The sequence below is a fragment of the Cladophialophora bantiana genome (genome assembly GCF_000835475.1).
Source record: "Cladophialophora bantiana CBS 173.52 unplaced genomic scaffold supercont1.13, whole genome shotgun sequence".
Lineage (NCBI taxonomy): Eukaryota > Fungi > Ascomycota > Eurotiomycetes > Chaetothyriales > Herpotrichiellaceae > Cladophialophora > Cladophialophora bantiana.
This window is the reverse complement of record NW_015971587.1, coordinates 1,102,204-1,127,472: the sequence shown is the minus strand read 5'-3', so window position 1 is coordinate 1,127,472 and position 25,269 is coordinate 1,102,204. Positions and strand designations below refer to the sequence as shown.

The window sequence follows — 25,269 nt, the reverse complement described above, 5'->3', positions numbered from 1 at the left end:
TCTGAATACCTTTCACTAGCGAGATTCCCATCCCCACATCATCCCAAGATTCGAAGTGGGTGTCCAAGATACAGACTGGAAGCTGACATAAGTACAGGTCAGCAACGAAAAGGATTCACGCCCATACCAAACTTTAGGATGAAAGGAAGCAAGAATTTGACGACAAGATGGTGAGGTCGGATCCTTCTCTTGGGCTTCTTGTAAAAGGTATCCATTCAATGCTACTGGAGCCAAAGCAGACAGTATTACCATCGATCCTAAGCTTGAGGGTCCTGGTGGATGTATAGCCGAAACCTCCTCGACAGGAACAAAAGGCCTTGCTTCAATGGAAGAGAAATCGATTGCCGCTAAGCATACCTCTCTCGTCATGCACAACGCGATATCCACGAACGCAATGGAAGAGAGGACGAATTGGATGGACAAGAACTGATACTTACCCTCCATTTACAATCGCTTACGGTACTGACACGGGAGTGCGTCCCGTCCCCACCCAATCTACTCTCGGTCAAGTACAGAAGCGAGCATAGGCAATGATCTGCCAGGACCCAGTACCGGAAACCCTCGCGAGCAAACTGCATGCGAAGGACTCATCGATCCCCCATAACGTAAACCTCTGAACCTTGGTCGGACAATTTGTGGTGGGCGCCATCATTTGGTTGAACATGGCAGACCAATACCCTGGAGTGTCTTCAGAAAGATGGATATGTTGCCATATTAGCACACAGAGTAAGTTCTAGGACTGAGATGGGCAGGAAATGCACCGTACTGAAACATTCTCTAGGCTATAATTCCTCTAGTTTCAAGCGGTCGGTGGTGATTAGGAAACATTCGGCAAACGGACTTGCCTCAAGCCTGTTTACAATGGAGCTTGAATCCTGGATACTATCATTCAATGAATGCAAGGTAGGCTCGCTAGTCCTTACTAGTTCAGCCGTAGGCAAGAGCAGATCTATAGCGGGCCGCGGAGAAGCAGCTCTCATTATTAATTTGCAATATCATTCACTCAAAACTGCACAGTCCTTCGGTCAAAAAGAAACCTCCGAAAAGCTGTCTACATAGGTACAAATGCTTCTCACCTCCTGGAATACTAACTTTACGCCTCGGGGCTCTCGGGAACGCATGTCATGGAGGCCCTTCTCGACCCTCCAGACCCTGCAGCTGCTCCTGCCAGAGATGGGCATAATGCCTCTCAAACCGCTTGGAATCAAAATGTTTTACGGTTGGAGGACGAAAAGCACGAGCAAAAAGGCAAAGCGTCCGACAAAGCCAGCCTCGGTGCCCAACAGCTCGAGGCTTCCTCAGCAAATGTGCCCATGCTCCAGGCACCTGAAGTACAGCCTCCCCCCGACGGAGGCTTCATGGCGTGGCTGCACGTTGTGCTGTCACATTTCGTCTTTTTCAACACCTGGGGAGTGACCAATAGCTTCGGTGTCTTCCAGCAATACTACGAACAGAGCCTTGGTCATCCGCCATCCGACATATCCTGGATTGGGAGCGTGCAAGTCTTTCTACTGTTTTTCGTGGGCGTGTACGCTGGACGGGCGACCGATGCAGGGTACTTTCGACATATTTTCCTGTCCGGGGTCATATTACAACTCATGGGGACGTTCCTGACATCACTTTGCACGGATTATTGGGAGATCTTTCTTGCACAGGCAATTTGTGTCGGTCTGGGTCATGGATTCGTCTTCAGCCCGGCCATGTCGGTCCTGTCGTCGTACTTTTCAACAAAACGTGCTTTGGCTGTGGGATTAGCCGCGGTGGGTGGTGCCACGGGTGGTATTGTGTATCCGGCCGTCGCGAACCAGCTTCTTTATCACAGTGACATTGGCTTTCCTTGGACTATACGGATCGTTGGCTTCATCATGCTCGGGACACATATGCCGTCGCTGCTGTTCTTTCGACCACGACTTCCGCCGCGGAAAGCTGGCAAACTGATCGAATGGGCAGCTCTCCGGGAGTTACCTTATACCAGTTTTGCCGCGGCATTCTTTTTCAATTTCTGGGGTCTGTATTTTGTCTTCTTCTACCTGGGCACTTTTGCTCGGGATAAACTTGGGGTGACCGATTCAGTCAATCTCGTGGTCGCTTTGAACGGCGTCGGCGTAATCGGACGGTTTTTGCCCAACTTGGTTGGCGTTTACTATACAGGGACGTTGAACATATTGCTGCCCTTCACTTTCACCGCGGCACTCTTGGTGTTCTGCTGGATAGCCGTCTCCTCAGTGAAAGCGCTGTGGGTATTCACAGCTATATACGGCATTGTTGCTGCTGGGACTCAATCTCTCTGCTTAGCGACCGCGACAGTGATGGTGACAGATTTGCGCAAAGTGGGGACTCAAGTAGGAATGGTACTGACCATCGTCAGTTTCGCAACCTTGACGGGTCCTGCCATCCAAGGAGCTTTGATCCAGCGAGACCAAGGAGGGTATCTGTATGCCCAGATATTCAGCGCCACCTCCATTCTCATCGGTGCTGTGCTTGCGGTCGTGGCGAGGATTTCAAAAGCTGGGTCCAATCTAAAGGTTAAAATATGAGGACTTCACGGTATGACATAGTTAGGGAAGCAAGATTTCTGCAACATCTCGCAAGGCCATCGAAATAACATCCTCATGATCCGGGACTTCCTGTCTTCATCTAATGGAATCTGGTCGTGAAGACGGAAACACGTTAGGGAATAGTCGAGCCTTGAAGACTAGAGTTCTCATATCCGACTGCGCTCAAGAACAAAGGAGATTTGAGAAGCATTCGGTTTCTCGCTGCATGGTCCCAGCAGATGGCATGCTATTTTGCATCATTGCCCACATAGATGCATAGCCTAGGACGACGTGGTGGACGAAGAGTAAAATCCAAAATCCAAATCCAAATCCCCTATTGATCGTGGCTACGACGCGCGGAGAGAGTTCTTCGTCACAACCATTGCGTTAAAGCTGGATGCTGCTTTAGGGAGTTCTCGAAAGCGGCGGCACAGACCCTCTTTTTTTTGAGACAAGGTGTCGAACGAACACCTCCTGTTTTGGCGAAAGCTCCGAGCCAATTCGTCTGTTCCACCAAGTAAAGGGGGTCCCGAATTCCGCTACCAGTAGACGCGGAACGTAATCCGATCTTCTTGTCACAAAACCAAATGTGAGCTTCAGGCTTGATGTGTTGTGAGAATGCCGGAACTTGGTCTGGTGGACCTCTTTGACTCATTTCTCCTCGGTTCCACTTATCTCCCTCTCATTCACGGGTCTCTAGGTTAGTTAACTGTGATCATTGTCCGAGATATGGATGGTCCCTTCGGCCGTGGGATCGGATGTTTGCGTCAAAATACTAGACAAGCCGCGGTAGGCAGCGGACGATCACGACGCCAATCTTGGGTAGATAGACACTGCCACTTCCGAAGCGAAGTTGTTTACCGTCAGCCGGGTGGTTCGTTACAACTACGTGCGAAATCTCTGTTGTCTTTTGAAAGAGTTTTGGAGGCGAATAGGGGACGGCTTGCACCCTACTCACTACATTTCTCCACCCAAGAATGCCAAAAACACAGCAAGGGGGGTCGCGAAGGGACATAAATAAGAGATGCCTAGAATACTGCCTCCTGGAACATTAAAGATCCATTGACCATGTGAATGTCTTGCCTGGGGCTGGGCAGGGGTGGTGACCTGAGAGTATTTATCACAAGGCTGGGATTGTGGGAAAGATGGGCAGAGGCGTGCTTGTGAGAATGGTATCGACCTTCTCACCGAAGTCACTTATCGTCCCCGGCATCTCGTTTGTGGCTGCTGAGATCGGCGCACATGTCGTTCCATCCCTGATCTGGCTCTACCCGGTGGATGTATGGTCCCAAATTGCCCCACAAGCCGAATTCCATGCTTCCCGAAACGGAATCAATACGTCCCGATTTCTAAGGTAATCCAGATCATAGTCTCGATTTTTTATGTATTCTTAGCGAGTGGGATGCTGAGGCATCTTGAAGCTCCTTGGGCCAAATGGGAGCGTCACGATTTGCACCTGCAGGCTGTTCCTGAAACGGAAGGTCAGGGTTTGCATTCTCATCCCTGAAGTCCTTCACTCAATATTTGGCCCCTGTATAGGGTGTGTCTTCATCAACATACCCGAGCACGTCACCAGAGTGTTTGAGGATGATATCAAGAATCACGTAAATGCCTCTACAGTGCGCTTCTTTGACCAGGTCGCGAAGATGTTCTCGGGTGCTGAAAATGCCTGTCCACGTCGAGAAAGTCCTGGATGCCATACCGTGATATGTCCTGTATGCGTCGACCTGTTTGCAAATGGGACCAACCTAGATGGCTCTGACGCCTAGCTTCTTGGGGGATAGCCAAGCTGAGTAACGATGTCCCTTGGTGTTCCTCCCTCCCAATATTTCCCTACCTCATGCCATCTGTCTTAGGCCGCCTCGTCTGTTAGTATCCTATCTGCTGGATCAGCCTTCAACCCATTATCCTCATCTCGGCTGTGGACATAAGGTGTCCCTGTCTTGTCGTCAGAGAACCGATCTAGCAACAAGAGGTAGAAAACCTGATCTCCCCAATCCACTGGAGATTTGTGAGGCTCCTCGATCCACGTGGTTTCTCTTATGTCCTTTAAAACTTTGATGAAATCTACCTTTTCTATACTGGTGTAGCCAGCTGCTGAAGGTATATTGAAATGAAAACATCCGTCGGAGCATTGAAGTGAAGAAGACGCAAGAGGCTGGTATTGAGGGAGATTAGAGGGGTTTAAATACGAAAGTGGTGGGCAGGGCGCAGTTGAGCAGCGGTACCCTGTGTGTCGTTGCAGATACGAAAGGGCCAGGGAGGCTGAACGTTGCCTTGTGCCCAGGCTGGCGCACAGACTTTGAGCAGGTATCTCAATGCTTGAGTGCGGGGTTTACGACGCTATATTCTCAGAATTGCGATGTAATGGTGTTCGCGCAGGAGCCGAAAACGAGAGACCAGGATCGAGGCTCTACCATCGGAGAGAGCTCAGCTACCAAATCAACAAGCCAACCTGATAGAACTGAGGTCGCAGAATACGAACTGCGAGACATCCGTTCGCATACTTGCGCCTTGTGGAAGCGTGGTCGAAAAGCTGAGATTCATCTTGCCGCATAAAGAATGGCGCAGGTGAGGATTTCAAGACATGGGGCGATGCTTCCCAGACCGACAGATCGCTCTCTCACTGTAAAGTCGAGCACGGTGTCACCATGGTCAAGTGTCTCCTCCTCAGCTCTCATCCAATGCCTCGACGACTTAATCGACAGTTTGTGTGGACCCAGCCTCAGGCGAGGAGCAGAAACATGTTCAGCGCATTGCTGGACGCCATCGTGTCGACTGCGCAAAGGAGGATGCTCAGGATGACGAGACTCTGTTGGAGAGGTTGATCTGTTTGGGGGGAAGAAATGATTGAAGGACTTTGATGATGAGCGAAGGGCGAGGGAAAAGGAAGAGGTTTGTTGGGCTGCGGCGTGGCTTTGCCTCGGTAGGAGAGGGCAATGATATGAGGTGCCTCTGCCGTGCCCACTTAGTAATGGGATTCAAGGTGCGTATTTCCCGCCGTTCGAGATACGGCAGTTAACAACCATTACATAATAAATCTTCAGTCCTCTGCCCATCGACACGACCAAGAGTCTCTTCTCCCTCCAATCTAGATATCTAGAAATACGGGTTTAGAACTTAACAATCCCTCTGTTCCTTGACCCAGACATACCGCTCCTGCATAATGGAAGGCCGCTGCCAATGTGGCGCCGTTCGCTTCCGCACACCTCAAGAAAAGCCCATAAAGTGGTACATCTGTCACTGCCACGAATGCCGCCGCCAAACCGCAAGCGCCTTTGGCATCTCAGCCATTTTTCCCAATTTCGATCTCCTTTCTCAGACCTCAGCAGCAGCGGACCCGGAACAGAAGTCGGTTCCGGAAGGCGGGGGTTCAAGCAAGGAGAATGAATTGATCGGGATTTATGAGCACTCCAGAACAACCTCTGGCCGTCCCAAGAGGTGCTACTACTGCAAACGATGCGGAACGCGCATTATGAATGTCAGCGTTGCTCCTTCGGGCAATCCGAGCTACGTCGCTGTGAAAGGAGGATGTCTGGAGGGGATTGACGGAGATATTTTCAGCGCAGCCACGCATATTTGGACCAAGAGCGCTTTGGTGCCGATTCCGGAGGGAGCCGAGTCATACCCTGAGGAGCCTCCGCCTAGAGCATAGTAGGATGGCATGAGGAGAGAAATAGGGCTGGGAGAAGCGACGGAGCAATCAATAAATACTTCCCGGCGGCATAGTTTTCCCTATCAGTTCTTCGGTATGACCGAGCAAGATTCTTTTCCCAACCCCATCTTCCCACTTCTCCAATTGTATCAGGCACATTGTTGGGGACTCCGCAGGCGCACTGTCATGCAGAAAAAGGGGCCTGCGAAATGCGAGTCAGCACCAGGGGCACATTGGAGAGTCGACGAGGATGGATTGATGGTCTATTTTTGGAGCTGTATTCACTCCATGTCATCATGGCTTTTGAGAATGCTGTATACGGCATTGTCATACAAAACGTCGTGGGCCTTTGTACAATAGTAGTGTGGGTGTGGTATGGTGTTGCGGCTCCTCGCTCTTTGCTTCTTTTTACCTCAGCAACTTGCCATGATCAGCAAGTCCCTAGTCGATTCACAACCACTCCTAGCTCTGCATCATTAATCCACCCAGTTTGCTTAGTGCGTTTAACTCGTCGACGCCAGCACACCTGCGGTCTCGGCGGAAGAAGCAGCAGCTTCCCGTTCGGCCCTCCGTCGTCTCTTCTCGATTATAATCTCTTTCCGCTGTTGTAAGAGCTTGACTTGTCTATCCTCCACGCCTGTCAACCAATAACCAAACGAACCCCCAATGCTCGCGAAGAGCGGGTATACCCATAACGTGCCGCGCTGGAAAAAAGGTCTCATCTCTATGCCGAGTTGGACGAAGCGTGTGGCGATGCCTGCTCGAGCGTTAAAAGGAAAGTCCTTGGACGTGTTCCGTCAGTTTATAGGGGGACTGATGCTTACCGAAACCGGCCCAGAACAGGATCTTGTGAACCATGGTTGAGTGTGTATCGCGCCTTGGGCGCGCCGGGACAGTGTTGTCACTTGATCACTTGAGCAGAGGTAAAGCTGGCGGAGCGACTGGTAAAGAGGTTGTGGTGAAGGTTGCGTGGAATGAGGTCGTTGTCGCGGTCGTGGGAGAGCTCGGAGATTGGAGAGCAGCTCAGGTGGACAAGAACCCTTTCACGCAACTTTTGGATGCCAAGTTAGAACTACGCTCGGCAGGCCCTTCGCCCCACCGCAGTGCCAAGATCAGGGAGCGGCGGGGATTACCGCTCGACGCCCACTCAGCCTCGTTCGATCTGGCGAGGCTGCCACATAGTCTCGAACTGACATAACATAGCAGCGAGTTCGTAATCTCTGTGGTAGCTACTCTATAATCAAGGCATCAGACTCTTGCCTGACGCAGGAAAAATCACATGACGATCCAGCCAAGCTTACGAGGACTAGGATGCCAGTGCAACCTCTCGCTTGTCTTAGATAAATTAAGGGACCCTGAAGTGGAGAAGAGCCTCATGTTCTCTAGCCCGTTCCTTTCATTTCTTCATGACTTTACCCTGCTGAATGTGATGTTGATGTTGGCTGAGCCCTTGCTCATGGTCATGAACGTGCCCGCTCTCCTCGTCTTGCACAAGTTCAGGCCAATCCTCAAAGCCATCTGCCATATGTCAGTTGTGAATTTCATGTAAGACATCCTGATGTTGTTGGATTATGTCACCTTCAAAGACGACTGCTAGTTTATCATTGATAACCTGCTTATCTTCGGAAGATTTCATGATCTTCTCCCACTTTTGCATTTCGGCATCTGTCAACAAGCATCGGTCAAATTCGGCCTTCAGACCGACCGTGTCGAGTTTCTCGCCAATGAACACAATTTCTTGTCGTCGGTCGCCCCAGGGGTCGGCGAAGTCGGCTTCAATGCTGGCGCGTGTATCGGGGTCGGTAGGCCAAAGGGCTTAGAGGCATACTAGGTTAGCGTGTGAAATGTGTACCAATGTTGCCTCCAAGCAAACCATTGCGAAATGAGCCAGGGACGGGGAACGGATTCGTACCATCATCAAGAGCACAAAACCAAGGACCACCACCTTGTAAAGTGAGCATGGTCCCGGCCTGACTCCATTCCCCATGTAAGAAAGAGCGCGTGGCGAGCCAGAAAAATCCCTTGGACCGCAGGAGGCCGGTGAAGATAGGGTTTGCTTTCTTATTCTCGGCGACGACCTGGATAAGATTGGTGTCAACGAGTGACCAAAGCTCGTCCAGAGAGGGAATGACAACGACCGTACCATTGGATCAATAGATTTGGAAAAGTCGTCGGCGTCATCTCGGTCTTTCTCTTCGTTGACGTCCAAAAGAGCGACGTCTGCATCTCCTTTCTCACCGTTTGCCGGGATGCTCCCAGAACTACCCTCGGTATTTGAGGACAGGTTTTCGGCATTTTCAACTTCCATCCCATCTTCTTCATTTTGATCTTCCTCCTCCTGATCTTCACGCTGGATCTGGCCTTCCATGATCACGAACTTATCGTGTATCAGCTTATACAGGCGTCGTGGATTGAAGGGCCGCCGTGCACGGTAGACGAAACTTGAAATACCATATCTAGTAGCTTCGTTAGTAGCCTAGAACAGAGTATTTTGGCTATGCCTGCGTCTTCAGGGCTGTTACTCTTCCGTCTCCGGCTTGGGAGTTATCTTGACCTGTCCATTGATCTCTCGCTTGCTTAACTCGTGCAGACTCTGGAGCCAGCCCATATTGGTAGCGGCTTTTTCGAACGAGAATGTCTTGGTGGCGATGACTTCTCTGGCGTCGACTTTGGAGTAATTGGATTCCAAGACTTTTGCGGCAGGGTTAAGCTGGTGGATAACGGCCCTGATCCGAGACCTTGTCGCCTTGGTCACGCTGTCGGCCTTGTTGAGGATGATGGTGTTGGCGAATTCACTGTTTGTCACGGACTGATTAGTTATGTCGTAAGAGCCTTGCATGACTTGTATCTTCAGGCAATACACTAACATCTGGTCAACCATCAAATCCGTTATAGTACGTTCGTCTTCTGGATCAACACCTTCCTTTCCCCATCGGTCCGTAATGAACTCTGTGGTCGCAAAGTTGTCAAAGAAATTGAACGCGTCGATAATGGTAACAAGGGTGTCTAGTTTGGCGACATTTTGCAAGCCACCCAAGTCTGCCCTGTAACACCGTTTTAGTTGGGCAACATGAAATTATTGATTGAAAACCTGCATCATACATCTCCTTCAAGACCCTCTCATCATCTTGCCGGCCCTCCAGTGAGCCATCATTTGCTGCCTCGATCATGGCCTGCGCAAATTCTTCTGTAAATGTTTCGGCGACTTGCATTGGCTCGCTGATGCCTGTGCTCTCGATAAGGACGTATTCGCATTCGCCGTTGCGAGCCAATTTCGCCAGCTCTTCGAGCAAGTCCCCGCGAAGTGTGCAGCAGATGCAACCATTCTCCATTTGTATCAGACGTTCCTGTGTCTGTGAGACCACGTGGCGTTTGATGAGGGAGGCGTCGATGTTAAGAGCGGCCATGTCATTGACAATGACCGCGATCCGCAGAGAATGCTGGTCAGAGGTGAGGATGTGTTTAAGAAGTGTTGTCTTACCACTCCCCAGAAACCCAGACACCAAAGTTACCGGTATTGGTCCTCGCTCAGCCAAACCGAGATTTGATCTCGCTCGCTGCCGTGTCATTACAGCCATACTTTGGAGAATGAGATCGTGCCGGAAAACAAGAACACAGCCAGTCTCAACCTCGAGGGACAAAACAGAAGGAGGGGAAAAAGAGATAAATCGGCATGGGTCTCTCCCATTTTTGATGGAAAGAATCCCATAGCGTGGACTGCTCCGACTATGGGCAATGCGCCTAAGTGTGGATCGAGGACCTTAAGGCTGTCCGACAATCGCCGCCAATTCTTTTCTTCACCCCCGAAGGAAACGATGGCCCTTCTCAATTTCCATTGCTGAAAGTCACTTTTATTGCCGCTGTCATCTAAGAGCGGTCCAATTAGGTAGGGACTCCCAGTTACATACAGCATTGTCGAGGTACAAGGTATTCGGAAACGCTCATTTGACAGAAGGAAATAACGCTGCCCCCCGCTGGACCAGCCGACGTGGCTTTGGCCTTATACGGAGCAAAGGATACATAGCCCCACGGTTGTATTGTCAGCAGTTTAGGATAAAGAGTAAGGATAAAGGTGCGCAAGGTGAGTGCGAAGACGAGAGGGAGGGTGTGAGCTTGGGGACAGACTTGGCTGAAAGGTCTTTTGTCCGAATTGCGCTACCCAGGCCCTTCACTCGACCGCAGTGCCAAGACCGGGGATGACACCGTCCGCCTCTGCCACATGGCCTCGAGAAGACAACCATGAATTAACAATGTATTGCAATGGAACAAGTAGGTGGTGCAGGGAGTATTCTCTTTGGAAACTACCCATCACTAAGACGTCAATGTCTTGCCTGACGCCGGAACAAAATACCCGTGGTCCGGTCAAGCTTGCAGAACGCCAGGACAACTTCTTGCTCAGACACCGAGTCAGGGCCGAAAGATTAGCTACGGCTCGCGTCCCACTTCTGCTGGGCATTCTTAGCACATGGTCTTTGCGAGGCTCAGTCTTGTTCTCTGTTCGTCCGTCATCTCAACATGTATCGTTCAATCTCTGTGACGGCTACTACAAGCAGGCTAATTGATGGGAAAGTTTGCCGAACTTGGTCTTCCCCCTATCTCCTGATGATGGAAGCTCGGATATCACGGGGAAGAAGGATGAACCGACATTCCATAACCGTCTAAGTACATCCGTGCATTGCATAGGCCTAACTGCTGACGCAGTTTTGGTTGAACAGGGTTGATTTCGGTGGTAGAAATGAGGAATCAAGGGCTATGGCGGCCAGGGCGTTTACAAAGGCAGGAGGCTTGATGCTATAGGGCTTGAAATCATCGTTGAGCCTTGGGAAAAAAGATAGAAGTAGTAGTACTACCTCCGCACCCAGCTTCCTATTACTTCCTAGGTCGAATCCCTCTTGTTCCTCCTGATGACTTGGCGAGTTGGTTGGCGTTGACTAAGCAAGTCTAGTTGCTGAGCCCTCAGCTGAGACTAAAGCCGATTCACCGAGGGCATCACAGGGATTCGCCTACCGCGTATTACAAGGCGCAGCCACCAGAATTAGCCGCACGCACCCATCAGCTTGTTTTTATCCAGCAGCCATTGGAAATGTCACAATCCTTCTGTGTTTGTATCTCTCACCACCTCGAGTGCTGGCTATGGATGACGGCGTGAGAAGAGTAAAGGCCCTGTTATTCTCAGCGCTCCATCCGCCTCGACACGCTCACGCCTGCGTCGGGCGCCACCAACCCAGTGACTAGACCGCGAACTGTGCGCCCGCAATCTCCAATTCGCCGCCGGCTGTTCCGCTTGCTCCGCTGCCTCAGTTGACAGGCACAAGATGAGGTTCCGCCTTCATATTCGTGAACAGCTATGTCTTGTCATTGGCATGACGAGTCTGTTGTCGCTAACCATCCTCGCTGTCTCGATCTGGGTCCAGACTGTGCATCACCTGAACAGCGCAAAATGGGAGACACTCATGGTCACGGCGAATCTGAAAGCCACTCAGGTGGCCCAGGATATCTCTTTAATGGGCACTTCGGTGCAGTCAATTGCCACCAGAGATATTCTCCAGGATCTGCTGCGCGACTTCAATAATGGCAACCATACCCAGGATCTCTACGACGCCATACAGGTTGGTGGCGAGGTTAACCAGTTTCCGAAGCAGACTCGCTGATGTCGATCTAGTCTAACCTCCAGGACGCTTTGTCTGGCGGGTCCGACGATGCAGTTCTTCTGCAAGCTGCCATTTTCCCCCGCGCACCCCGGCCTGACCAAGGCGGTCGTGCACTGACTGGCGCGACCGGAAGGGGAGCAGCCCGCAAGATCGTGCTCCCTTTCACGTACCAGAATGGCTCTGCAGTGCTCTTAGGCGACAGTGGCAGTGGGTTTCCGCCTCAGCTCTATCCTAACCTCACGTACGGTGACGAGCTATCCAACCCAATATTTGCCATCTACGAAGATAAACTGTTGTACAACAACTCGACGCTATTCCTCGGTCCGCTTTTTCTACACAGCAATTCCTCGCTCATCTCATACACGGTCCCCGTGAACAATAACACGAGTCGTACCGATGTGCTTGGGTGGCTCACTGTTGTGGTTGACGGAAAGGCACTGTACGATATCGTTGAGTCCCGTGTTGGGCTGGGAAAAACCGGAGAGGTGGTGATCATCGGTCCTGCCCGTCCCGACAACCTCTTCGCCGACGAGGTCGATGGTCGCTCAAAAGCTGAAAATGCCAACGTTCCACTTCAGTTTGTTCTGCCGCCCTTCAGTAGTCGACATCCGCTGCGGGCCAAAGACCCCTATCTTCCTTTTCCCATGGGAGACTTTCCAGCAGTGCTTCGCGTTTGGTCTGACGATACCGAGCAGATCAATAATGCTGGAGCCCTAATGTCTACCCACAACGAGGAAAATAAGCAAATATCAGCTGGCTATGCCAAGGTATCTTCCCCCATTGTTGACTGGGTTGTCGTCTTTGGTCAGGCGCACAGCGAAGTCGTTGCTCCTATTAATCAACTACGGAATACTGTGCTGGCATGCATTTTCAGTGTGGTCGGTGCTATTCTCATTGTTTCCTTGTGAGTGTATTAGGAGCACGATCTGCCACCCTCACATACACTGACCTGGAAACAGTCCGCTCGCCCACTATGCCGTCAAGCCGATCATCGCGCTCCGAACTGCGGCTGAAAATTCAGTGACTACGTACGAAGCTTACGATCCCTCCGAAAAGTCCTCCGACACGGACAGCGAAAATGCTCTGGGAAAGGCCGACCTCGTCCAGGAGAAGTGCATGGTCCAGAACGTCTACAAACGGTCTGCCAGGAAGAAGACTCATGTTCGGCCAGTGCGAGTATTTAAGATCCCTGAGCGCGTGCCCGAGCGTCGCCACGTCATCTATGACGAATTAACCGATCTGACGTGTACCTTTAACGAAATGACTGACGAGCTCACCATTCAATATGCGAGACTTGAGGACCGTGTGAAGAAAAGAACTGCGGAACTCGAGCAAAGTCGAAATGCGGCCGAAGCGGCCAACGAAAGCAAGACCTTGTTCATCGCCAATGTATCTCACGAGCTACGAACACCACTGAACGGGATTATCGGCATGTGCGCCATCGCTATGCAAGAGGAAGACGTTGCCAGCGTCCGGCAGTCCCTCAAAATCATCTACAAATCTTCGGACCTGCTCTTGCATCTTCTCAACGATTTATTGACATTCAGCCGCAGTTCCTTTGGCCAGAACTTCGCCATCGAGGAAGACACATTTCGCTTGGTGGACGTCGGCTCACAGCTCGTGTCCATCTTTGAGAAGCAGGCGCGTGAATCTGATATAAGTTTGAGAGTGGTCTTCATCGGGACCGAACCAACAGTACAAGGGGATACCGATCATGATGCCCCAGAGGACGCCATTGTCGCTAGACAGGATATGACTGGTGCTATCCAAAAGCAGAAGACGAATGTCCTGGCCAAAGGGCCTGCAGACCTTGGACCTCTGCGGGAAATAGGATTGAGAGGGGACAAGAATAGGATACTACAAATTCTGATGAGTAAGTCCGGATTTCGCACTGTCTTTTCCAAGATGATTATATTACCCGTGACTTCCTGGTGTGTCCTGGATTTTGGTCTCGCAAATTGTTGAGCTATTGATGGGACTCCATTGACCGGCGCTCAGATCTCATAAGCAATGCGTTGAAGTTCACCCCCGCTAAAGGCGTCGTCGAGGTACGGATACGATGCAAAGGATTTGTGGAACCCGAAGCCATGCCTGATGTGGCATATTCAAATACTACAGCTTCCCCGATCACAGCGGTTAAGGCGTTACAACGACGCGACACTGAGTTCACCCCGCCAAAATCGTCGCTGAAGGGACTGATGTTCGACTTTGAGGTTGAAGACACCGGCTCGGGTATTCCGGAACACTTGCAACAAGATATCTTCAAGCCCTTCGTCCAAGGTGACTTGGCTCTAAGCAAGAAACATGGCGGTGTCGGTCTCGGGCTGGCGATATGTTCGCAGCTTGCAGGCATGATGGGCGGCACCATCAGATTGAAGAGCACTGTCGACATTGGCAGTACATTCACACTTTCTCTGCCATTGCGTTACACGAAGGAGGTGGTACCTTCTGTTTCCGACTCTCTAGCACGACCAAAACCCGGAAGTATATCCAGCAGCATACAGTTTGAGAGCTTCAGTACAAAATCTCGCAGGTCGAGAGACACGCGACAACCTGGACAGTCGAGACAGAATTCGCTGTATTCCACGCAAGACAAGGATTCCCAGATGGATGTGCCCCGCCTCGTCGGGTTCTCCCAGCCCTATCTGATAGACGCGAATGCGAGCTCAGAAAGAGCGGACGTGGTAGTCCAGCAGCCAAAACAAGACAAAAGGCAAAATTTACCCCACCCAAACAACCGATTGGCATCAATTATGTCTGTAAAAACGCCGGATGAGACGAATGACACGACAGGGATGAAACTAGAAGAGCAAGCAAATGGCGTGAACACAGTCGAGAAGAAACCAGCAGCTCCATCACCAGCGGCTGCGGCAAAAACGTGTTCCCTGAAAGTTCTTGTCGCAGAAGATAATCCGGTCAATCAACAGGTGATCCTTAAATTACTCAAGCTCGAAAAAGTGAACGACGTTACCTTGGCCGAAGACGGGGAGGAGGCTTTTGACATTGTGCAACGATCCTTCTCTCAGGTGGACAATGAGAACAAAAAGCCACAGCCTTTCACACTTGTTTTAATGGATATTCAAATGCCCCGCATGGACGGAATTGAATCCACAAAGAAGATGAGAGAGCTAGGCTTTGATGCTCCCATTCTGGCGCTGACAGCTTTTGACCATGAAATAAATCGAACAGCCTGTCGGGAAGCCGGTATGAATGGTTTCCTTCCCAAGCCGATCAAACGGACGGCTTTGAAGAAGATCCTTGAGCAATATAGGACTTCGAATGAAAGCAACACGGAAACCGGAGAAAATAATGAGCGACAAGGCGACAAATGAGAGATTTAAGAAGGATTTCGGATTCAATCAGACAACGCATGCCCACTGAAGATCCAAACATACTCGCTCCCGAGTCAACTGTGGAGCAATGACTCTGCCAGGGTGATCCAGTCCGAGTACGTTAGGGAGGCGGAGACAGAATTTCAAGCATTCAGTCGATTATTTGCGATGGCCAGAGTATTCAAGCGAGGCCACAGACTACACCCGAATCGCCCGCAGCCTACGCTGAGGCTTCTTGGATCTAAGCGGTAAACGCCGTAAAATCAAACGTGGTTATAGCGAGCTTCGGGGAAGCGAATGCTGGGGTTTCAACTGGGATGGAGCGCTTTTTTTACCCTCATCAAAGAGAGTATTTCAAGGATATATCTATAACTCCAGCACCAAAACGACGAAGGCTGGAAGGCAGAGGGTCAGGATTCGCATCTTTTCATGTGAACCGGCGCCGGATTTGAGCCGGTTGGGCAGCAATCAAACAAGGGCATGAAAAATTTATGCTGTACAGTATCCGTCCGACGGGGAATAAAAGAATGCCTTCATATCTCGGTTTAGATAAGTGTTAGCCGCGCCAATGAAGATTGGATTGGGCAACGATTTGGAACCTTCACTCCCCAGTATAAGCTGCCACCACGTACAATGGCAGTGATAATGAAGGGCACTGTCTTTGTCTAGGCATCACCGTCCAATAAAAGGCAGGTGCATAACAAGTACATCTCTTCTTTATCTCTACTCGGTAGATACCCGTCAGTCAATCTATCTTTTCTTCAGAGGTTTCAACTCGAGGCCGAGCTAGAATTGAACTATCGAGCCATCCCGATAGTGCGTTTCAAGAGTCAATACCTCGCCGTAGTATTAAGCCTGGGCACGTGAGCGCAACCAAACGCGGTTCACGTCAAAGTTCAACCCAAGGATTTCAACTTTCACAGCAATTTTCAATAAACTCCCTGGAGCCGTTGCAAACGAGCGTCTGGCAACATGGCCGACACAGTCATGGCGGACGCACCGCCGGTCGAGTCCTCGACCCCCTTCTCATTACGCCCTCGTTTCAAGATCTCCGACCTCCCCCTCGTCAAAGAGCAGCGATCCACCATCGATGCGCTTCTTCTCAAGTTCAAGAAGAAAGGCGGCTACGACAGCCTGCGAAAACAAGTATGGGCTTCCTACAATACCTCCGATGCGAAAACCGCCCTTACGGATAAGATTCACGCGATTGCGGAAGCCGAGATTGAGAAAGATCCGAATTTGCTCAGTCGAGAGCGGGGCAAAGCAGCCACGCTGATACAAGGTGCCGTAGACCGGAGCGGGATATATCAAGATGTAGAGTCCAGAATTGACCAGGAAATCGCGAGGCATCTGAACACCGTGCTGGATGCGGTGCGTGACATTCGCAGGGAAGACGTCGGGGCTGACCTTGCAGCTGAAGAGGAGCAGCGAGGGGCAAAATCGGATGAGCAATATGCGGCGGAGACACAAAATCGAGCTGCTGAAAGAGAAAGGAATAAAGCTCGGATGGAGCAATTGCTGCGGGAGACTGCAGAGTTGAAGGCTAAGATTAAGCAGGAAGAGGAACGGAAGCGGAAGAAAGAAGAAGCCAAGCGCGAGGAAGAGGAGAAGAAGAAACGTGAAGCAGAGGCAGAAGAAAGAAGAATTGAGCGCGAAAAGAGACGGAAAGAGGAAGAGGAGCGGGAAGCCGAAAGGATCAAGGCCAGGGATGAAAGACACAAGAAGCGTGAAGAAGAGAGACGGGAAAGATACGCTCGGTATGAGAAGGAGCGGGAGAGAGAAAGAGACCGCGACCGTGATCGAGATCATGAACGAACACGCCGAAAGAGCACTGATCGGCGAGATTCGATTGCAGAATCCTCAACTGTCAAGGACGTTCAAGCGGACGAGAAGGATTTAGAGGCCACCGCTCTTGAGCTCCTCCTGAGCGAAGGCAAAAAAATGGCAGAGAAGTCTAAGCAGAGACCTGAGTACAATTTCGACAAGTCCGAAGTCCACGACAGCTCGCGGAAATATGTCACATCCGACCGATATTCCCGAAGAAGAGACAGATCTCGAGAGAGCTACAAACGAGAGCATGACCGCCGAAGCAGATCCCGTGACAGGAGGTCGTCAATTCAAGAAAAGGAGAAGACCGAACCATCCCGCCGCCGAAGCCCAAGCAAAGACCGCGAGGAAGGTGAAGCCCGGAGCCAGCGCGATTCACCGTCACCTAGTCACGAAAGACGTTCCGTCCGAGAAAGAAGACCTCGTTCCGCATCGCCATTGGGTATCGACCGCTATGTCCCTGGAGGTGGTGTTCATCGTACTGAGGAAGAACGTGAACGCGATCGGCAAAGACGTCGAGCCCGAGATTTAGAGAGAGACCGTGATCGAGAGCCGACGAGAAAGTACGACAGTCATCGCAGCGATAAAGATCGAGACCGGGAGGGAGAACGAAATCGTGATCGTGACCGCGAGCGCGATGGTGGAGACCGAGATCGAGACTATGACCGGAGAGATCGTGACCGCGATCGGAATCGATCAAAAGAGCGAGAAAGAGATAGGGACAGGGACCGAGACCGAGATCGTGATCGAGACCGTGATCGAGACCGTGATCGTGAGCGCGAGCGAGATAGGTCACGCGATAGGTATCGAGAGCGAGATCGGGACCGGGACAGAGAGCGCGATCGGGATAGAGAGCGAGACCGAGAGAGAGATCGAGACCGCGATCGAAGCCGTGATCGTGATCGTGACCGGAATAGGGATAGGGATAGGGACCGTGAAAGGGACCGCTCGAGAGATCGAGACAGGAGAGATCGAAGCCGACGCCATGATGATCGAAGAGAAGAGAGAAAGGACGACCGGCGCGATGATCGACAAGACGATCGGAGAGACGATCGAAAGGACGACCGGCGCGACGACCGGCGCGACGACAGAAGGCGCGACAGAGACAGAAGTGATGTTCGCGACGCTCGCGACGCTCGTCGAGACCGTGATCACGTACCCATTGACCGATATGTCCCAGGCCGATAACCCGGCATTCAAACCCCATTTTTCAAGTCACTGTCAAAGCGCGTGCAGGCGTGGAACGTCTTATTGTTGATCCCACACTCACTGGAGCGTGCAAGAATGGGACTTGCGCCTGAGATTGTCGACCTTGCAATTGCATGCTGTGCAAGTCCATCTTCTCGGCATGTCTCCGGTAGTTAAAATCGGTGGTTGACTTGGGTCTGAGATTGGGCGACAAGCCGGCGAGAATGGCGCGTTCCATTAACATGATACTGCGCAGATTATCACCCTTTTTGGTCCATATTGATATGTGTGTGACGTATTGTCGAGGCGAGAAGGACATTCCGAGGATATGGTCACGTTCTGCGCAACAACATCATCGGTGAATGATCACCAAGATCTCTACAGACCATGGAGTCGAGGTTGAGACGTACCTTGGGCAATAGCAGCCTGCAATTCTCCACCACAGCACAACAGACATATCTCCTCCCAACACTTTACATCTCTTCCTCCTTCCGGACGCACTCGAATCAACCACCGCCCACCCCTTCGGTTCTCCTCGTCTTCCCACAACGGCTGAACTCCGGAGCGAAATATGTGAATACTGTCTCTCTGTCTGATCTGAGACCAGGGCAGGTTGTTGAAAATGCGGTAGAAGGTGCCGATGTCAGCGACCGAATCGACCAACATTGTCAATTGGTATGAATCGGGTGAATGATGATTGTTGTTGTTGTTGTTGTTGGTAGGCTGGAGCTGGGACTTGGAGTGCCAGACAGACCAGAGGTACTGGAACGGCAGTGGGCGGAGTTTTGCTATTACTTGTTTATGCAGGGAAGAAGAGCGGCGGGGTAAAGAGGGCCGAACAGGCTCAGAGGCACTGTTCGCGGCAGAAGTCACGGCAGAAGTGATGCCCCGAGTCATTGTTGGTGTCATGGCAAGAAGGCTCTGGTTCAGCAGCAGCAGCAGCAGAAGAAGAAAGCGGCTGAAAGCCTTGCCTCAAGCGAGAAAAAGCAGCGATAGCTTCAAGAGACGCTCTAGAAGAATAAGAATAAATCAAGAAACAGAATAGCAAGCTTTCGATTCGCCGCGTCGTGAAAGGGGGGTTTAAGTATATCAACAATGGGCTTTTCTTTCCGCACATAAATTTTAAAAGCACCACAGCCTACCTGCCTGCCTGCCTGCCTGCCTGACAGAGTTACATATAAAGAAGCCTCTTCTTCTGTGCCTTGCCCTGCATTGTCCTGCCTTGATCTGGGCTGGCCATGAGTGAAATCCTGCAACCCAATCCTGCAGGCAACCCAACCCGACCCAACTCAACACTCGAAATAAAGTTGACCGGCTGTGCCCTAGCCAGGGAGACAGGAAACTACCCGCTGCCTACCTCCCTGGGTACCTGGTCACGGGCTGAGAGAATCGTCGTCATCCGTCATGCATAACCGAGAACGAAGAACCAACCAGCGCCAGCGTGCCACGGCCTAGAGCAAGGGCCAGAGCAAGGGTAAGCTTATCCTTCGTCGCTGTACGCGCCAGATCGGCCAGATCGCGAAATCCTGTGCCCATGTAATCAGTTGGTTCGTGTGTTGTGTCTGAGTTGCGAACCCATGTGCGTGCGTGTTTCGGCTGTGCGTGCTCACAAACACAAAACATCACCCGCCGGCCGGGGGGTGGAACGGGTCGCGCAAAAATCAAGATGTGGTGGTTTTGGCATCTCCTTTTTAAGCGCCCGGAAATAGAACGCGTGGCACCCACTCACCTACATCTTCACTCATAGAATAGTAGGGGGTGCGAAATACGTCAACATAATCCACAGGCGTAGGCGCATAGCTGTGCACTCCGTACGTCGTTGGCTGGTTGAGAGGGTCGTACCTCGTAGTTGTGGACATGTGTGGTGTGGATATGTAGGTGTGGAGCTTGCGTAATTGGACAAGGCTGGGGCGGTTAGGAGAGTGGAACTTGGACATTAGGCGCTTAGGGACTCAGATCGATAGGTCGAGACCATGAAAAGTGCAATGCAATGGAATGCGATGCAATGCCACGTAAAGTAACGGAATGAGCCTGGATGCAAGTGAACCGGGGGGCGTGCTGCGAGGACAGAGGTGAGAGAGAAGAAGAGGATCGGAAAAGAACATCAAGTACAGCCGCAACCGCTTTCCACTCCCGGAACGCCGGGGAAAGGAGACCGCGCCATGATACCCCCGACGTTTGTCCAAGAGTATGCGGCCCCCGCCAGGAAGTTGAAACCCAAGATCTCTACGGGCTCTGCGCTCAGCGAGAGCCAAGTCCCTGCGCTCCTCGCCCTCGTGCAGCTGGATGGGTTCTCCTTCGCCGCAGCTGTGTGGTACTACAACACACATTGCACGGACTCGCAGTGGTGGCCAGAACAACAGACGGGTGTCAATGATCAGCGGGTGCAGTATTGGGCGAACGGGTTCCTGGCCTTAGGGGTACCGGTGAAGGAGTGAGGCGTTGATACAGTAGACTGTGAAGTGTGATTGAGCTGCACTCAAACGTCAACTGGTGGCTTGTTTTGAAGACAGCATGGGGCATCCAGCCTTGTCTATCCGAGAAAAATACCAGGAGGCATCTAGGTAAGTCAAATAATAATCCTGCCATTAAAAGTCGTCATTTCCTATTTTTAGCCATTTCAATTGATATCTTTGCTTTCTAAGTGCTGACAACTGCATCCAACTCGGTTGAAAGTGCGTTTTAATTCGCCCCTCCCTTCTTTTGTATTAGCCATTTGTCCAACATAGCGAGTCGGTTGCCAAGATTGACATGCTCTGGTGCCCCTGAGTGGATGCTGGCAGTCTCAGACGTCAATGGAGACCACAGAGCATGGAAGAATCCATTCGCATATATGTGTCCTTGTTGACAACGTCCACCCTTTCGGCTGTATGTCCGGGAATAGGGTAGACATGTCTGCTTATTCGACAACATGGCCCTTACCACTGGGGACGTCAGGTTTTTCGATCTTGTTTCAGTGAACATCACCTCAAAAGCTTAGTCTGCCGCTCCAAGAACAGAATCTTGGGGCGATCTTCCTCGATGGTCAACTCTTTATTTGCTGCGGTGATTTCCAAATCCAATGGTCCAGGTCGAAGTGTCCACTCCTTATCGTCGCTTCCCCTTCCCGAGGACGGAGCGTGCTCATACCATCGGTGTCGTTGATATGACTTCTCCAGAGTCTGGATCATGACAGTTTCCAACACGCACCATGCACGTTTGTAATAGTCGTCGTCAACGAGGCTAATGACCGCATCACATTGCGCTAGCAGCATTGGTAAAGCGGCTATCCCGGGTCCTGGATTATCTTGGTCGATGCAAGCGTAGTCTAACCAGATACACAACCTGTCAGGGTCCACCGCCGGATTGAGATCCAGAAAATCCCTCGTGGCCTGGACCATACGGTGGTACTGCGAGTTCTCTGGATCGTCTGGAAAGATCTGATCACCTCGTTTATGAATCCATCTGTGCGAGATAAATATTATGAACTCGGCAGCGCGTCCTTGAGGCGCTTGAAGCTCTGCCGACAACTCCTTTATGAAGCCATCACTGTACTGTGGGAGTTTTCCCCAGCGAAGGAAGTCGGAATAATGCACATACTTCAGCGTGTCGAACTGCCGCGTCATATTTTCTTGTTTTTTCGCATTAAGTGCAGCAGCGTACACGATGCGAAGATTTTTCAGGGTATCGTCACCCCCTGTCAACAGAACCGGACGCATCCTGTCGTGGAAGAGCTCCCGATAGCCCTTTCGAAGTCTCGCCTCGTACTGGCGTTGGGCGATTTCTGCATCAATTTCACCTTTCAGTGTATGGCGGAGCCCCTCGATGACAATCGCTTCCATTTCCGTGTCCATGCCGAATACAGCATAATCCAATGCCGTGTAGCCGTACTCGTCCACGTGCTCCATATCTACGCCGATATCGACCAGCTCTCGCATGTACTGGCGATTCTCCTCTGAAGGTTCTTTGCATAGGGCGATAGCTGGCGTGCATGCGACCGAGGGATTGAAATGCTCCATCGCTGCTGCTCGCTGTCCGTCTCGCAGCAGCGCCCGTCCGTAGAAGAAGTGCGACAAGGCTGTGACGGTGTGATCTTCTGGTTCGATCTTTATCTGCTGCGCCTCTTCCGTTACAAGTACTGCTTCTCTCGTGTTCCCCTGAGCGATGTAGCACAGCGACAGGCGGTTCAAGCCTACCGACTCCCACACTGAAGCGTGTTTCAGTCTACCAAATTTCTTTCTGTGGTCCATTTTCTCAGCATTCAGAGCTTCTTTTATGCTTCTGGCACGGTCGACTCGTTCTTTGAGCTGCTCAATAGCAAGCTCTAGGAGTGTGTCATCATGGTACAGCTGGGAAAGTTGATAGTTCGTCATGCCCACATTTCCAATAGCGCGACATGTTGCACGATCATCTCCGAGGGTTTTCGCAGTCTCATACTGGGTCTGGAATGTGTCTCTCGCCTCCGCCAGTTGATTTTGAATACGGTAGACTGTCCCGAGCTCGCCAGCCGCCTTAACTCGAGCATAATTATGGCCTGGGTCTTTGAGAGCTTCTTCCAAGTGTTCTTTCGCCAAGTGATATCTTCCGAGACACCTGTTCGTAAAACCGAGCTCTCCATGGACCAGTCGAGCGTAATGAGTTGCGTTCGGAAACTCAAGGGCGGTTTTGCACAGGGATAGCGCGCTGTTGAAGACACGTAGGGCATCTTCCATTTCGGACCGCCGCGCGTGCCATTTACCGGCATCAAACAATAGCTCCCACGAGCGAACAGCATTTATATTGGCAGCAACCAATGCTGATGTGATGTCCGTTTTGGGTGAGTGCGGAACTTGGAGGTCAACATTCTTGGGGCCAAGGATGCGTACATCTCTCTCAGATGCCAAATTGAGTTTCAGCAGGAAGATTCCGGCGTGCAGGGAATCTGGAGCCACCTCCAGTGAGTGCCACGTTCCTGGTTCGATGCGGTAGCTCATGTTGATTGTGTGAGTCGATGATCTTGTTTTGATCGCACGCACTGACCGTTGGCTATCCTGAAGCATTAGATAGTTTTGATTTTCACAATCCTGCTCAGCGAGGCCCTCCACGATCTGAAATTTAGTCTGGAGTTCGGTATGCGTAGCGAGCTCGGGGTCTGCCGTAGTAATTTCGACGTTGAAGGTACTGTACTTTCCGTTGCCAGCAAGGATCCAGCTCTCAATAAAAGCTTGGTAGGAATGGGCACGAAGTTGTGGATCTCGTTGGCCGTCAGGGAGCCAAATGTGGAGGCGGTACAGCTCGTCGCCGCTGCCATTCTGTCCTATCAGGCCGCAGAGTGGGATTATGAAGAATCCCTGCGCGCTGTACGAGACAGTTGAAGCTTGAGTGAGTTGTGAGCTGGTAAGCGCATTGTGGACAAATTTCCACAGGACGGTCAGATCCTCTCCATTGACAGTCATAGAGTGGTGAGAGCTTTCCCGTAGAAAACTAATAACGAGTGCAAGATTGAGAAGGTGCCGAAACTCCATATCCTTGTCGGACAGTAATGGCGCCAATGCGTCCGACCAAGCAGAGAACCAAGACTCAGCACCCCTATTGATGTGGATGTTTTCTTCCGCATAGTTAGAGAAAATTTGAGACGATTGGGACGACAAACAGCGTTCGAATCTTTCTACGGTGCGCTCGGGCGTTCCCGTGGCGATACAAACGCCGCGGAGAACTTTGACGAGGGCAGACAGCGTGATATGGGTGCCAGATTGAGCAGCAGCGCCATAATCTTCAGGATGAGCTGGACATCTTAGCGGAGTTGTCTCCATCGTGTCTTCAGTATTGGCAATGGGGAGAACCATGCAGGCGGGATTGAGACATTCTCACAATGCACGGCAAAAGAATCATATTAATTAATGAATATGTACGTCATGCAAATTGATTCCCAGAGAGTTTATGAAAGAGGATGGGCGCCTGATGCCACCGACACCTCAACGGATAGGCAGGTTGACACCATTTCCCAATTAAGTACTGGGTAGTCACACCGAGGCAGGCAAGGCACGTGCAACAAACCTTTACCCAACTTCGCCCTTCACTGTCAGCCTTACTGTTTAATAACCTGACTCGCTGCCCCTCCACCCCGCTTAATAGTATGTACTTGTAGTGAAGTGCTATCAACCTATGAGTTTCCAAAGGTTTTCATGCTAAGGCCCAGCCCATTCAGCCTGCTCAAATCCCTCTCATAACCTTAGGCTGTTCATCTTTGTTAAGCGTGCTGAGATCGAAGAAAACTCTGGGTCTTTTCTTGAGCTGGGAGCTAATTGAATCTTGACCACTCGATCCTTGTGAAGAAACGCGCGGTTGATCAACACGAGCACGTACATCATCGAGAAGTTTGACGATCTCAGGGACGCTCCGCCCTGGGCGATACTGTCCCACACTTGGGGTGACAAGGAGCTTGAGTTCCTGGATCTACGTGGACCAGATGCCGCCAATCTAGCTCAGCAGGATGCCAAAATCCGTGGCGCGTACGAACTGGCACAAAGGCAAACGCCTAGACTTTCGTGCGCGTGGGTTGACACCATTTGTATCAATCAGAACAGAGGGTCTGACAAAAGCGAGGCTATCAACGCAATGTATCGCTCCTATCGAGAGGCGAGACGAGGAGACCAGAAGATGTTGCGTACTCGTTACTGGGCATATTCGGCGTGAACATCCCCATAATCTATGGAGAAGGGGAGCGAGTTTTTATCCGCCTACAGAAAAAGATAATTAAATTCTCCCACGACCACTCGCTCTTTTCGTGGCCAACAGAGATATATCGATGAAAATACGTTTGACCTCTTGGTGCGCGGGCATCTATGCAGCTACAATCAACTCCTTGAATGAAACAGTACTTAAGAATCTCCTAAGTACCGCAATAGAACCCGCTATGTACATCATATGGAGAATTTTTTAAGAAGAGAGAGGGAAGATGATAAGTACATCAGAGTAAGCTTTGATGGGATGGATTTCATGCCGCATTCGCCACTGCCGAATTTGGAAGCTCTGGGTCGAGGCTCCAGATACATTGCTGATCATGGATTGGTTTGGAGAAGTTCACGGGAGACTTCTGTATATGTCCAACGATCCAAATT

The 25,269-nt window shown here is 51.1% G+C and overlaps 8 protein-coding genes across 8 annotated transcripts; 4 read left to right on the top strand and 4 right to left on the bottom strand.

Annotated features, from left to right (window-relative positions):
• Window positions 1–1,124: 1,124 nt before the first annotated feature.
• On the top strand, window positions 1,125–2,537 carry Z519_08767 (uncharacterized protein; the record flags this gene model as incomplete). Its single annotated transcript, XM_016766495.1, has 1 exon — window positions 1,125–2,537. One exon carries the CDS (start codon window positions 1,125–1,127, stop codon window positions 2,535–2,537), a length of 1,413 nt encoding a protein of 470 aa, XP_016617653.1.
• A 4,158-nt stretch (window positions 2,538–6,695) lies between these two features.
• On the bottom strand, window positions 6,696–7,050 carry Z519_08766 (uncharacterized protein; the record flags this gene model as incomplete). The annotated part of the gene is made up of 2 exons (XM_016766494.1): window positions 6,696–6,949; window positions 7,017–7,050. 2 exons carry the CDS (start codon window positions 7,048–7,050, stop codon window positions 6,696–6,698), a joined length of 288 nt encoding a protein of 95 aa, XP_016617652.1.
• A 538-nt stretch (window positions 7,051–7,588) lies between these two features.
• Window positions 7,589–9,770, bottom strand: Z519_08765 (uncharacterized protein; the record flags this gene model as incomplete). The annotated part of the gene is made up of 7 exons (XM_016766493.1): window positions 7,589–7,710; window positions 7,771–8,007; window positions 8,105–8,270; window positions 8,411–8,648; window positions 8,715–8,987; window positions 9,060–9,236; window positions 9,295–9,770. 7 exons carry the CDS (start codon window positions 9,768–9,770, stop codon window positions 7,589–7,591), a joined length of 1,689 nt encoding a protein of 562 aa, XP_016617651.1.
• Window positions 9,771–11,507: 1,737 nt separating this feature from the next.
• On the top strand, window positions 11,508–15,175 carry Z519_08764 (uncharacterized protein; the record flags this gene model as incomplete). The annotated part of the gene is made up of 5 exons (XM_016766492.1): window positions 11,508–11,801; window positions 11,855–12,747; window positions 12,803–13,538; window positions 13,593–13,716; window positions 13,842–15,175. 5 exons carry the CDS (start codon window positions 11,508–11,510, stop codon window positions 15,173–15,175), a joined length of 3,381 nt encoding a protein of 1,126 aa, XP_016617650.1.
• A 972-nt stretch (window positions 15,176–16,147) lies between these two features.
• On the top strand, window positions 16,148–18,190 carry Z519_08763 (uncharacterized protein; the record flags this gene model as incomplete). Its single annotated transcript, XM_016766491.1, has 1 exon — window positions 16,148–18,190. One exon carries the CDS (start codon window positions 16,148–16,150, stop codon window positions 18,188–18,190), a length of 2,043 nt encoding a protein of 680 aa, XP_016617649.1.
• Window positions 18,191–18,212: 22 nt separating this feature from the next.
• Z519_08762 (uncharacterized protein) lies at window positions 18,213–19,099 on the bottom strand (the record flags this gene model as incomplete). Its single annotated transcript, XM_016766490.1, has 2 exons — window positions 18,213–18,529; window positions 18,601–19,099. The coding sequence occupies 2 exons, from the start codon at window positions 19,097–19,099 to the stop codon at window positions 18,213–18,215; spliced, it is 816 nt and encodes a 271-aa protein (XP_016617648.1).
• Window positions 19,100–20,352: 1,253 nt separating this feature from the next.
• Window positions 20,353–20,628, top strand: Z519_08761 (uncharacterized protein; the record flags this gene model as incomplete). Its single annotated transcript, XM_016766489.1, has 1 exon — window positions 20,353–20,628. One exon carries the CDS (start codon window positions 20,353–20,355, stop codon window positions 20,626–20,628), a length of 276 nt encoding a protein of 91 aa, XP_016617647.1.
• Window positions 20,629–21,153: 525 nt separating this feature from the next.
• Window positions 21,154–23,994, bottom strand: Z519_08760 (uncharacterized protein; the record flags this gene model as incomplete). Its single annotated transcript, XM_016766488.1, has 1 exon — window positions 21,154–23,994. The coding sequence occupies one exon, from the start codon at window positions 23,992–23,994 to the stop codon at window positions 21,154–21,156; it is 2,841 nt and encodes a 946-aa protein (XP_016617646.1).
• Window positions 23,995–25,269: the final 1,275 nt, after the last annotated feature.